Source organism: Conger conger, chromosome 16, assembly GCF_963514075.1.
Source record: "Conger conger chromosome 16, fConCon1.1, whole genome shotgun sequence".
Taxonomy (NCBI): Eukaryota; Metazoa; Chordata; class Actinopteri; order Anguilliformes; family Congridae; genus Conger; species Conger conger.
The window spans coordinates 20,537,882-20,550,853 of record NC_083775.1 but is presented as its reverse complement, the minus strand read 5'-3'; the positions used below and the strand labels follow the sequence as shown (position 1 = coordinate 20,550,853).

The 12,972-nt window shown below is 44.9% G+C and overlaps 1 protein-coding gene across 2 annotated transcripts in view; it reads left to right on the top strand.

The window, feature by feature from the left end:
• Positions 1–12,972, top strand: part of col5a3a (collagen, type V, alpha 3a) — a 70,250-nt gene that overhangs the window by 33,304 nt on the left and 23,974 nt on the right. For both annotated transcript variants that reach the window (XM_061224358.1, XM_061224357.1), the window contains 19 exons: positions 1,114–1,188; positions 1,676–1,759; positions 2,129–2,185; positions 2,881–2,934; positions 3,104–3,157; positions 3,425–3,478; positions 3,815–3,868; positions 4,513–4,566; positions 5,113–5,157; positions 6,465–6,518; positions 6,764–6,808; positions 8,481–8,534; positions 8,652–8,696; positions 9,459–9,512; positions 10,823–10,867; positions 11,315–11,368; positions 12,011–12,055; positions 12,443–12,496; positions 12,806–12,913. In XM_061224358.1, the coding sequence (XP_061080342.1) occupies positions 1,114–1,188; positions 1,676–1,759; positions 2,129–2,185; positions 2,881–2,934; positions 3,104–3,157; positions 3,425–3,478; positions 3,815–3,868; positions 4,513–4,566; positions 5,113–5,157; positions 6,465–6,518; positions 6,764–6,808; positions 8,481–8,534; positions 8,652–8,696; positions 9,459–9,512; positions 10,823–10,867; positions 11,315–11,368; positions 12,011–12,055; positions 12,443–12,496; positions 12,806–12,913 (1,089 nt within the window). The remainder of the gene's footprint in view (positions 1–1,113; positions 1,189–1,675; positions 1,760–2,128; positions 2,186–2,880; positions 2,935–3,103; positions 3,158–3,424; positions 3,479–3,814; positions 3,869–4,512; positions 4,567–5,112; positions 5,158–6,464; positions 6,519–6,763; positions 6,809–8,480; positions 8,535–8,651; positions 8,697–9,458; positions 9,513–10,822; positions 10,868–11,314; positions 11,369–12,010; positions 12,056–12,442; positions 12,497–12,805; positions 12,914–12,972) is intronic.

Genomic DNA, 12,972 nt, shown 5'->3' with positions numbered 1-12,972 from the left:
TCCTCTGCCATTCGCTCCAGAGGGAAGTGAGTTCTGTGATGTGTATTCGCCATTTATCCCGCATGCTCGAGGGAGAGCAATTAGGCTGTGTGAGCTGTGTGTAGGCGTCGTACAGAGACCGAGCTGTCCTGCAGTAGCCACAGAAGACCCTCCATGTTCCGTGCACTTCAATTGTGGCATTCTTTCCCCAGTAAATGGAAATGACATCATAGGAACACACGTGACTGTGTTTATAACACAATGCGTGTGCAGGCTGTTGTGACCCACTCCAGTTCCCACAGTGTGAATAAAGTATGGTCACAGTGCAGCTAAAGTTCAGTCACAGTGCAGCTAAAGTTCAGTCACAGTGCAGCTAAAGTTCAGTCACAGTGCAGCTAAAGTTCAGTCACAGTGCAGCTAAAGTTCAGTCACAGTGCAGCTAAAGTTCAGTCACAGTGTGGATACAGTGTGGTCACAGTGTGATTAAAGTATGGTGACAGTATGGATAAAGAGTGGTCAAAGTTCTGCTACAGTGTGGATAAATGAGTGGTCATAGTGTGGTTAAAGTATGACATAGTGCTGTTAATGTATGGTCATAGTGCAGTTAAAGTACAGTCACAATGAGATTGAAGTGTGGTCATAGTGCAGTGTTCTGAAAGTATACTCACAATGTGATTAAAGTATGGATAAAGCATGCTCACAGTGCAGTTCCAGTGATGTAGACTCCCTGGGCGCTCCCATTAAAATGTGAGGGGCTGATCTCTGTCAAACACCCATCTAATGGAACAGCAGCTGTAGTTTCTGGCTTTGCCTTTCCACCAGAGTGAGGTGCTGTTTGCTGTTGGAGATGGCTACCAAGACAGGTTGTTATACTGCAGATTTAGATTGGTGTTGTTAATACGATTTTTATCTGCTGCAGAAGGCAACATCTATCATCAGTCACCTGGCACACACTCATATGGAGCCATGCCACAGAGAGCTCTGTTTCTCTGAATTTCCCTCTCTCTGTTTGTGGTTGAACCTGAGACTGGATTCCAGGGCTTTGTAGTTATTTACTTAGTCTAACACCCTCTCTCTCTCTCTCTCTCTCTCTCTCTCTCTCTCTCTCTCTCTCTCTCTCTCTCTGTGTCCCAGGGTCCTCCGGGACGGCCAGGTCTTTCCGGGGCTGATGGGATACCGGGTCCTCCAGGCACCATGCTCATGTTACCGGTAAAGTTGCGCGATGCTGCACTCCAACACTTTCTCGGTCCTGCCCCGGTCACATGACCCACATGACCTGTGGGCTGCGGTTAGTGAGCAGCGCTGGTGTGGGTGTTGATGGTGAATTTTCCCGTAGGTAAGGAGGGAGGAAGTAGGTGACCTAATTCCATATCACCTGCCTCTCCACTGTGATGTTATAATTACCTGTCTGACTGTAGGATCAAAACTTCCCCCGGAGCCAGCCACCCCCGACTCCCCACACACACAAACACACACAAATATTCACCTCGTACTCACTCACTAGAGGCAAACCTGTGTACAGTACATATTAAGACTACAGCTGTCAAACCCCAGGGAGTAATTTTATCTTAGCTGTGGAGGGGTGTACAAACACATCCTGGCCAGCAGGGGGAGCTCTTAAATTAGAAACAGGCCTGTGAGTCTCCAGGTAGGGCTGATCTAATCCCCTCTCTCTCTCTCTCTCTCTCTCTCTCAGTTTCAGTATGGGAATGATGGACAGAAAGGTCCAGTGGTTTCCGCACAGGAGGCTCAGGCCCAGGCTATACTCCAGCAAACCAAGGTCAGAGCCTGATGACCTCTGCGTGACCTTAGCATGACCTTAGCATGACCTTGCAATGTGTAACAGACATCTGTACTGTACCATAAACACATTCACCTTTATTTCATTACTGTAGTAAGCTTCAAGTGTATTGTATTTACATTTTAATATTATCCCGTATATTACTCTAAGAAACAGTCACTAGCCTACTAATATAATAATGAGTGATAATTGTAAATGCTGTATGCTTTTGGTAATAAAAATAGATAATTCTAATAAAAGTGTTATTACTGTCCTAAGTAGGGATACTTGTAAATGGTGTATTAAATATTAGTGAGGTTTATGAGTGGGTTATGATTGTAACAACGCTGGCGGGGTGTGTTTTAACAGCTCTCGCTGAAAGGGCCTCCAGGTCCACTCGGCCTGACGGGACGACCTGGCCCCTTGGTAAGAGATTTTTATTGTTACCGCAGCAACCAACTCACCTGTCTGAACCATTAGCTTCCAGGAACTCTAAACTGTGCTGTCACTCTGTAGTCCACTGCTTTCTTAATTATAACTATGTGCTCTGTCTTATGTGCTGTTTCAGTAAAACTACATCATCGCTCTGTTTCCCTATAGCTCTGTTCTTTAGCTGTCTGCTTCAGTGTAGCTATTCTCTTATCTTACTTCCTGTTTCAGTGTAACTGACAGTATATCACTGTCTATCCTGTCGTGTATTTCTTTACAAGGACTTTCTGCATAACTTTGTTTTATAATGACTGCTCTAGCTTTCATATGTTTCGGTACGATTTCCCCGCAGTTTCTTGCTGTCTTCTTACAGTAAATCGACACTTTTATTCCAGTCTCTTTCAGAAAACCTGTGCTTCCGCATAACTACTTTCTACACTCTGTTTCAGCTTAACTGCACTTTCTATCTATAACTGTTTCCTTACTACACTTTTTAATCTTACCGTCTTTTTCATTGTAACTGCACTGTTTAATCTTACTGCCTGCTTCAGTATGACCATGCTGTATTCCCAGAGCCTGCTCTGGTTGGAAGAACGTGGCTAAGTGCGTGTTGTTTCTGTCTGTACATTTGCGAGTGACTGTTTGTGCATATGTCTTTAGCATCCTGTCTGCTTCGTTTCACTGTGTTCCAGGGTCTTCCTGGTCCTTCAGGACTGAAGGGGGACAGTGGGGAGTCTGGACCACCAGTAAGGGCCTCCGGCTGAGAACTGTAGTGCTCAGTTTGTCTGAAAGCTCCAGACCTATCTGTCTGGCTTTATGTGAAATACAACTCTTTATATACCACAGAAAACACATACTTGCTGCTCATGTAATATTTACAGCATATCAACAGTACCCCCCCCCCCCCTCTCTTAGGGTCCCAGGGGACTGCTTGGAGCTCCAGGACAGAATGGAAAGCTAGGGAAACGGGTGAGAGAGAGAGAGAGAGGTGGAGAGAGACAGAGAGAAAGTGTGTCTGCATCTGTCTTTGCATGTGGTTAAAATGCGCAGCTGATGTCTCAGTCTGTCTGCTGTTTAGATGTTGTTTCCTCTGTGTGTATTACGATCTTATGCTGTTTCAAATGCTGTTTCAAATTTGTTTTTATGTGTGTGTGTGTGTGTGTGTGTGCGTGTGTGTGTCCGTGTGTCCGTGTGTGTGTGTGCATGTGTGTGTGCCTGTGTGTGTGTGTATTCCAGGGGCGCGGAGGCTCAGATGGCAATAGAGGAGCACCGGGAGAGACAGGCGGAAAGGTAAAGATCTGTCACTTGAGTATGCTTTCATGAAGAAAAAGAGCACATCAAAATTCACTCCTCTTTGCAGGGGTTTGTGCTGGTTGCACACTACATGCATGAGCAGGTAGCATGTAGCATACAGCGTGGTTCATGTGTGTGTATGACTGGTGCATTTAGGAGTGTGTGAGTGTGTGTGTGTGTGTGTGTAGGTGGTGCTGTGTGTGAGTGTGTGTGTGTGTGCGTAGGTGGTACTGTGTGTAGTGTGTGTGTGTGTGTGTATGTAGGTGGTGCTGTTTGTGAGTGTGTGTGTGTATGTAGGTGGTGCTGTCTCACTCTTCTGTGTGTCTGTGGCAGGGTGACAGAGGCTTCGATGGACTGCCTGGCCTCCCTGGGAATAAGGGACACAGAGTGAGTGGCAAAGCAACCAAAAAGCACCCATTTTACTTTCTCTGAGAGGCGCTGCCATTAGGAAGCTCAGTATTCAATACACTTCTCAGTCTCAGAATAAATACACTTTAGATCCCCTTTTATTAAAGAGCAAATTGGATGAAGCCATTTTTTGCCATAAAGTCTTCCACGTGTCTGAAATGCTCACAGTTTGTCTGATTATGAAGTCATTTGCATAACAGTGCCCTCTAGTGGAGAAGTGTAAGATGCAGGCTGAACTAAATAATGCTTCCAGTGTGATGTCATTAGTTGGTCCTGAGGAGATGGCTAGCTCACTCGCTAGAGTGGGCGGAGAAGGTATTTGCCCTTTTAAACAGACTTCGACGTCTACAATGTCTTTCTCAGTTTCAGTTTTCTCACACCGTGGCAGACATCATAGGCATTGAAATGTCAGCCTGCTCTTGTCCTGTTCTGTTTATTAAATATACTAAAAAGCTCAAAATCTCAGTGTGTTCCTGCACTAGTTCTTTGGGTGAATTTTTCTAAGTAGCCCTGGTGAGGTTTCATTTTATATGACATCATCCTGGCTGTTGAAAGCCAGCTGGACCGGGGTGTATGCGGAGCTGTACCTGTGTGTTGTTTAAAATGGAATGCTGTGTCCTCAGGGAGAGAGAGGGAAGCCAGGCCCTCACGGACCGGTTGGAGAACCAGGGGAGAAGGTGAGCGCAGAACCCTGAACTGTGACCTTTGACCTCTTAACTTAAGTGATTTTGTTTTGCTCCAGCCTGTCCAGTTATGTTTCCATGTTGTTATATTTGTATTTTTTCTTTTTTTAAATAGATATGGAATCTTGAGATTCGTTTGTAATTTCTTGCAAATTACAGATCATTTTCAGATCATAAGTTCTACTGAATTGTTAGATTGAACATCTAAGGCTGACTCCGGTACCACACCTCAGGCATATAGCTTTGATCAGACATTTGATGTTACCGTTCCAATGAGTTGAACTCCCATCTTTCAGAAATATCTGGTTTTTGGTAAAATGGTGTTCCCTGCTGGCTGTCATGCCAAACTGGCATTACTGACTGTCCACTGCCCTGCAGCCATAATGGTTATTACATCACATTACATTAATGGCATTTGGCAGACACTCTTATCCAGAGCGACATACAGTTGATTAGACCAAGCAGGAGACAGTCCTCCCCTGGAGCAATCAAAAGGAAGTGTGTTAAAGAGGTGTGTTAAAAAGAATCTGTCTGCATCAGGGTTCCGATGGACCTGTGGGACCAAGAGGACAAGCAGGAGAACCTGTGAGTTCCCCCCCATACACCACACATACACCACACATACACCACACATACAAAAAAACGTACACCACAAATACACCACATACTCCACACATACACCACACATACACAATCACATACACCACACATACACAAACACATTCTTAACACACACAAATACACGCAAGTATGCAAGCCCGACAAACACGTACCAACAAAGAATGATAACACACTGGCAGCCTCTGCCTCAAATTCAGTTGTTCTCTTTCTCTTACTCTCTAACACACACCACAGATGTGTGCTCACATACACACACACACACACACACACACACACATACAAACTCTATACACACATGACAGTCTGCAGATTACTTTAAGAGAATATGTCTCCAGTCTCCAGTGGATATTGGGGCCAGAAGCAATTTGTCTTCTCCCTCTTTGGGGAGAGAGGAATGGGCTTTCTGTGCTCTTAATGGGCAGTGGGGCAGCAGATTAAAGAGGGGGAGAGAAAGCACCAGAGACTGGGAAGAGGGGAAGCATGGGGGGGGGGGAGAGGAGATGAGATCCTGGCTTTGGGTTATTTCCATTTCAATCACTTCCTCTGAGATCACAGATGTGGCTTTTGAACAGGTGGCTTGGCCACCGCACACACAAACACACGCGCACACGCTCATGTACGTGCACGCATGCACAAACACACGCACACACACACACACACACACATACATATGCACACATAAATACATGCAATTACGCACATATATATACAGACGCCCTCACACACGGATTCACAGACTTTACCGCACACACACACACTTGCATTATCACTCTTGTTGACTGCTGCATTATACTTGACTGCTGTATTATGCTTGATGATTACTATATTACGTTCGTTGATGGCTATATTATGCTTGTTTCCTGCTGTACCATGCTTGTTGACTATTATGCATGTTGCCTGCTGTATTATGCTTGTTGACTGCTGTACTATACTTGCTGTCTGTTGTATTATGCTTGTTGACTGCTATATTGTGCTTGTTGACTGCTATATTGTGCTTGTTTACTCCTATATTGTGCTTGTTGGCTACTATATTATGCTTGTTGACTGCTATATTATGCTTGTTGACTGCTGTATTATGCTTTTTGACTCCTATGCTTGTTGACTGTTTTATAACGCTTGTTGATTGCTATATAATGCTTGTTGACTGTTGTACTTTACTTGGTGACTGCTGTATTATGCTTGCTGTCTGTTGTATTATGCTTGTTGAGTGCTATATTATGCTTGTTCACTGCTCACGTATGTTGACTGCTGTATTATGCTGTAATCTTCAGGGGTCTCGTGGGCTTGTGGGACCAAGAGGATCTCCTGGGCCTCCAGGCCAACCTGTAAGTCTTTTCCTGATCTGTCTGTCTCTCTGTATATATGAATGCCTGTGTATGTGTCTGTCTGTGTGTATGTAGTCAGTGTGTGTATCTGTGCAACTGCTCACATGTGTGAGTGTGTGTGTGTGTGTGTGTGTGTGTGTGTGTGTGCGCATGTATTAGTGTAACTTCTACAATATTAATTGCTCAAATTTACAATCACCACAGCCACAAATGAACTGACCCCTGACCCAACCTTTCTCCTACAGGGCATTCGTGGTGTGGACGGGGTTCAAGGGTCAAAGGGAAACCTGGTGAGTGTGCAAGTGCTGCTGTGCCATGCTTAAAATAGCTTCTAGCACAGAGCCCACCTGCTGGAGTGATCCTGTGAGCGGGTATTGAACTGAAGTAGAACTAGAAATGCTGTAAAAACAGGTGTTATTGTGGCAGTAGCAGCACATGGCCACTTTCTTCATTTACATTACATTACATTAATGGCATGTGGCAGACGCTCTTATCCAGAGCGACGTACAGTTGATTAGACTAAGCAGGAGACAATCCTCCCCTGGAGCAATGCAGGGTTAAGGGCCTTGCTCTAGGCTGTGCGGATCTTATTGTGGGATCAATCAAGGGATCAATCAAATCCACGATGTGTCTCTATCGCATCTCTAGTTGAATAATGTCAAGATAATTCTATATAATTTAGCAATAAATAATAGATGGAGTCCAATTATGAGTTTGATACAATCCAAATGATTATTAAACTATTTGTTAGAATTACAGTAGAGTTTTGTCATTCGAAGAAAAAGCTTTTCTTTGAATGATTGCAGGGCTGTCCACTTGGACGATGTTCTCATGATGCAGTGAACTCATTACAGAACATAAAGGACTAGGTGTCAGTTTAATAACCACGTAATGTGGCCTGAACTTTCCACCTGAACTGACACTTGCTCTTTGCTAACAGCACAGTTAAACAGCTGAATGTTGAACGGATTGTCAGGCATGGGAAATAATAACGAGTGGTGTTGCTTGTTGTTGCTTGTTGTTGCTTGTTGTTGCTTGCTTAGCAAGTAACATTTTCTAATGCACTGTTTCCTTGCAAAGGGAATTTCTGATTTAGTATTTGTTTTCTTTTAATGTTTCATGTAAAAATGATGAGCTCACTGGATGACATGTCATATTCTGCCATATTCATGTCATATTTGTAAATGAATGTAATATCATAGCATTGTTGTGAATATTATTAACTACAATGCACGCATTTGTGTCAGCAGCTGTGGGCATAGTTCCTCAAATGTTTGCAAATTTACATAATTAGTAGAAATTAATCTACTTAATCAACTGATTTAACTAATTAGGATATGGCAGCAGGGTACAGAGGCTGTATGCTCTGTCTTGCTGCAGAAGGAGTGAATTAGAGGCAGTAAACAAGGCTCTATACATGAGGGCCCTGGTAAAGGTCATGGGAAGGTCATATTATGGTAAAGAACATGTGACCTGCACAGTCAGATAATAGTAAAGGTTGTGATCTGGGTGGCCATGTCGTCATGGAGGTCATGTGATCTGTAGGGTCATGTGATGGTGGTGGTCATGTGATCTGTAGGGTCATGTGATGGTGGTGGTCATGTGATCTGTAGGGTCATGTGATGGTAGAGGTCATGTGATCTGTAAGGTCTTGTGATGGTGGAGGTCATGTGATCTGTAGGGTCATGTGATGGTGGAGGTCATGTGATCTGTAGGGTTATGTCAAGGTGGAGGTCATGTGATCTGTAGGGTCATGTGATGGTGGAGGTCATGTGATCTGTAGGGTCATGTGATGGTGGAGGTCATGTGATCTGTAGGGTCATGTGATGGTGGAGGTCATGTGATCTGTAGGGTCATGTGATGGTGGAGGTCATGTGATCTGTAGGGTCATGTGATGGTGGAGGTCATGTGATCTGTAGGGTCATGTGATGGTGGAGGTCATGTATTTTTTGTTGTCCTCAGGGACCACCTGGGGAGTCAGGAGCTCCAGGCCAGCAAGGAAACCCTGGATACCAGGTACAACATAACAACAACTTTACACAAACACGCACACACACAGACACACACACACACATACACATACAAACAGACACACACACACAGAGTGATAAATGTCTTTCTCTTCCTACTCAGGGCTTACCTGGGGCTCAGGGTCCTATTGGCCTGCCTGGAGAAAAGGTAAGCGTCGTCCAGTTCAACACTATGACAGGGGAGGGGTGCTGTGTGTCAGAGAACAGTTAAGCACTATGACAGGGGAGGAGTTCTGCTTGTCAGAGAACAGTTAAGCACTATGACAGGGGAGGAGTTCTGCTTGTCAGAGAACAGTTCAGCACTATGACAGGGGAGGAGTTCTGTGTGTCAGAGAACAGTTCAGCACTATGACAGGGGAGGAGTTCTGTGTGTCAGAGAACAGTTAAGCACTGTGACAGGGGTGGAGTTCTGTGTGTCCCAGAACAGTTAAGCACTATGACAGGGGAGGAGTTCTGTGTGTCAGAGAACAGTTAAGTACTATGACAGGGGTGGGGTTCTGTGTGTCAGAGAACAGTTAAGCACTATGACAGGCAAGGAGTTCTGTGTGTCAGAGAACATTACATTACATTATTGGCATTTGGCAGACACTCTTATCCAGAGCGATGTACAGTTGATTAGACTAAGCAGGAGACAATCCTCCCCTGGAGCAATGCAGGGTTAAGGGCCTTATTCAAGGGCCCAACGGCTGTGTGGGTCTTATTGTGGCTACATTTAACCACTACACTACAGGCCATGTCATCAGCATCGGTTCTGTGTGTCGGAGAACAGTTAAGCACTGTGACAGGGTAGCTCTGGTGTGAGGGCACAATGACCCAGCATATTAAATACTGCATGATATTGTTTTCCCCTGTCAGCTCCTTAAACATCTTTGTCTCCCATCTCTCCCTCTCTCTCTCCTCTCCTCCACAGGGTCCTCAGGGAAAGGCAGGCATGCAGGGTCTGCCTGGTATAGATGGTCCTCCGGTGAGTACTGAGTGGAGTGCACTTACTGCAGTCAACCAGCAGGTGGAGACAAACAATATAGCCATATAGATTTAAAGTAGCCTTTCGCGACTAGTTTCATGCGCAGGTACGATGCAATCTGCCCCGGAAAAGTGCTTCTTATGTATCAAACAGGCACATGGGGCTGGAAGCGCAGTATATGTGCCGTCTACCTGAGACATCGCATGGTGCGATTCTCCTTAATGCATATGTATTTAAGGGAGGATTGCTCAGGTGGTGATAAGTGTGGCTGATTATGTATTCTGTTGAATTTACTAAAGAGCATGCAAGTAACAATGGTCGATAATTATCTTATATTTCTCCACCTCTAAAGAGCAGGGGTAATCAAGGCGCAAAAAAAGACAAAGACACAGACATAGGCCTTGAAGAATCATTGCAACACTAATTCAACTCCCCTAGCAGGAAATGATCATACAGTACAGATTAAGCAACCATGCAATCGTTAAGTCTTGGTGTTTGTCACAGAAAATATTTATGGGCTATCCTATGCGCAGCAGTGGAAAATGACGTGCTCAGTCGTAGTGCCAATAACCAGTACTGCAGTATTGCTGCTAGTAAAAAATATGAGTAAATACATTCATATGCTGCTTGTAATCACTTTTGTCTTTCGTGGAAAGAGCATGCTTTTTTGCCTTTGACAGAACATTGTTAGAAACGGAGCTCAAATTGCATTGCTTAATTAGACAAAGAAAACCCATGTTGTGTGTTTGTTTTGAGTAGTTATCCTCCAAAACACTTACGGAAAGCGCTAGAAATTGGGAAATATGTCTTGGAACCTCCCACAAAATGTTCCCATTCTATCCTGGCCACACAGCAACATCACACTACACTCTCTCATTTGGATGAATTCAGACGAAAATTGCAGCCACAGCAGGAATACGCATTTGGTTCTGCGCTGACCGTCAAGCTGGATACGATCTTATTTGGCATCGGAAGATACATGAATATCCCCGCATCTATGAAGACAGGCTATTCAATGCACTAAACAGGAGTTTCAACTCCGCCGTTTTAGATCTGACTCGTTTGCCAAGTGCGATTAGCAGCCAGTCCCATTCGCTGATTGTGTAATGAGCTGTAGCCTTTGTAAATAAGACGTTAATTTCAGGCGGACTGTGACCGCACCGACACACCCTCGTCAGGCCGAATTTCATGCCCATAAATCTGGCCCCGTGTGTCGCTTGTACACTACTCTCATAGCATGCTTAAGCTTTCTATCTGAAGAAGGGAAGTCACTGATTGGTGTTGCCATGCGTACCCTGCTCTGCCCCCAGGGTCACCCAGGAAGAGAGGGACCTGCAGGAGAGAAGGGCCTCCAGGTGAGTTTACTGAGCTGCCCCTGCTTCTCAACTATGACCCCGTGTCTCAGCCAGTGACCACGGAATTGGTCTCTGACTTCAGATGCAGTTGCAGTGGTTTGCTGCTCTTAGAGTACATATGTGCTGGGCTGTATTTCCACTGCCTGTATGCCTGACAGTATTTATAGTACAGATATTAATGTTTTGTTGCAGCTGCAGTATTAGTGAGTTTGGGTTTAGTTATGGTGCAGGTATGTTAGAGACTGAAAGCTAAGGTAGAATAATGAGGTAAGTTGGCACATAGACACACCTATGTTGAACAACAAGTGTCACACAGTCCTATAGAATACCCACTTTAGACAGTAGGCAATATGTTAAGCATAATGTTGATGGGCTGAATGGCTTATTTTCATAAGTTAATTTTCTTCGTTTCGATATAATTATTACTGACAATGCTCTTGTTTTCAGGGTCTCCTAGGGGCTCAGGGACCCATCGGATACCCTGGATCACGTGGTGTGAAGGTGAGAAACGCAAGAAAACACTGCCCACACACACACACGCACACACACACGCACACACACTCGATCTCTCTGTGAACGTGGCTGTCACATCAGAGAGGAATTGAATAGTAACTAGCCGTGTGATTGACAGCCACAAAAACCTTGGGTCTGCAGAGAAAATAATGAGATGAACGTGCAATGGAAATAAAGGATTTACAAAGAAGCGAACGCATCTGGAATTCTGATTGGCTGAATGGGTCGGAGCGGCTCTAGAGGGCCGTGGTGGAGATCATTTGCTGTTTATCAGCCATGTTCTCATGTTAAGGAAGCTTGTTCACACCTTAGCTGTCTGTACCTCACCAATGTCCGTTCTGTGAATGTGTCAGTGCTGTGATAGTGAATAGCTTAGTGCTGTGTGTGAGTGGGTCAGTGCTGTGTGTGAGTGGGTCAGTGTTGTGTGTGAGTGGGTCAGTGTTGTGTGTGAGTGGGTCAGTGTTGTGTGTGAGTGGGACAGTGCTGTGTGTGAGTGGGTCAGTGCTGTGTGTGAGTGGGTCAGTGCTGTGTGTGAGTGGGTCAGTGTTGTGTGTGAGTGGGTCAGTGTTGTGTGTGAGTGGGTCAGTGCTGTGTGTGAGTGGGTCAGCACTGATTTTGTGCCATCTTCAGGGAGCTGATGGCGTGAGAGGTTTGAAGGGCAGCAAAGGAGAGAAGGTATGAAACACTGAGCAGCTCCATTAGCATCATAACTTTACTTCCTGAAACACTGAGCAGCTCGATTAGCATCATTACTGCATGAAACACTGAGCAGCTCCATTAGCATCATTAGTGCAAGAAACACTGAGCAGCTCGATTAGCATCATTACTGCATGAAACACTGAGCAGCTCGATTAGCATCATTACTTTACTGCATGAAACACTGAGCAGCTCGATTAGCATCATTACTTTACTGCATGAAACACTGAGCAGCTCGATTAGCATCATTACTTTACTGCATGAAACACGAAGCAGCTCGATTGTCAGCCGATTGCATGACTTGGTTTTAGAGTTGGTGTCACATGCTCTGCCAGGGCTGTTTAACACAGTGTATGTTGCCTGCAGGGTGAAGATGGCTTCCCAGGGTCAAAAGGAGACATGGGCATCAAGGGAGATCGGGTAAGACGCATCACAGTTTACAGTGTGACATCACAGTTTTACATCAGAGGTTACGTAACAGATTGCCTATTGCAGCACGGCTATTAGTAAGAGAATGTCTGTGACATCACAGTGACCTAGTAAGACTGTCAGTGGCATCACAATAACCTGTTAAGTGAGTGTGATGCCACACTTTTGTTTTATCATAGACCATGTGATAGACTGTGACAACACAGATTAATGCCCAGAACATCACAAAATTACAAAAAACATCCATCTCTGTTTGCCTCAATATCTTTGACCTTCTGTCGGGCCTCTGTCTGTCTGTAGGGTGATAACGGGGCTACAGGGGGCCGTGGTGAGGATGGATCAGAGGGACTGAAGGGTCAGTCAGGGCCCCTGGGAGAATCAGGTCCATCAGGCATTGCAGGAGAGAAGGTAACTAACTGGCACCTATTTAACTGGCACCTATTTTTCCATTTCCTAAATTGATAATA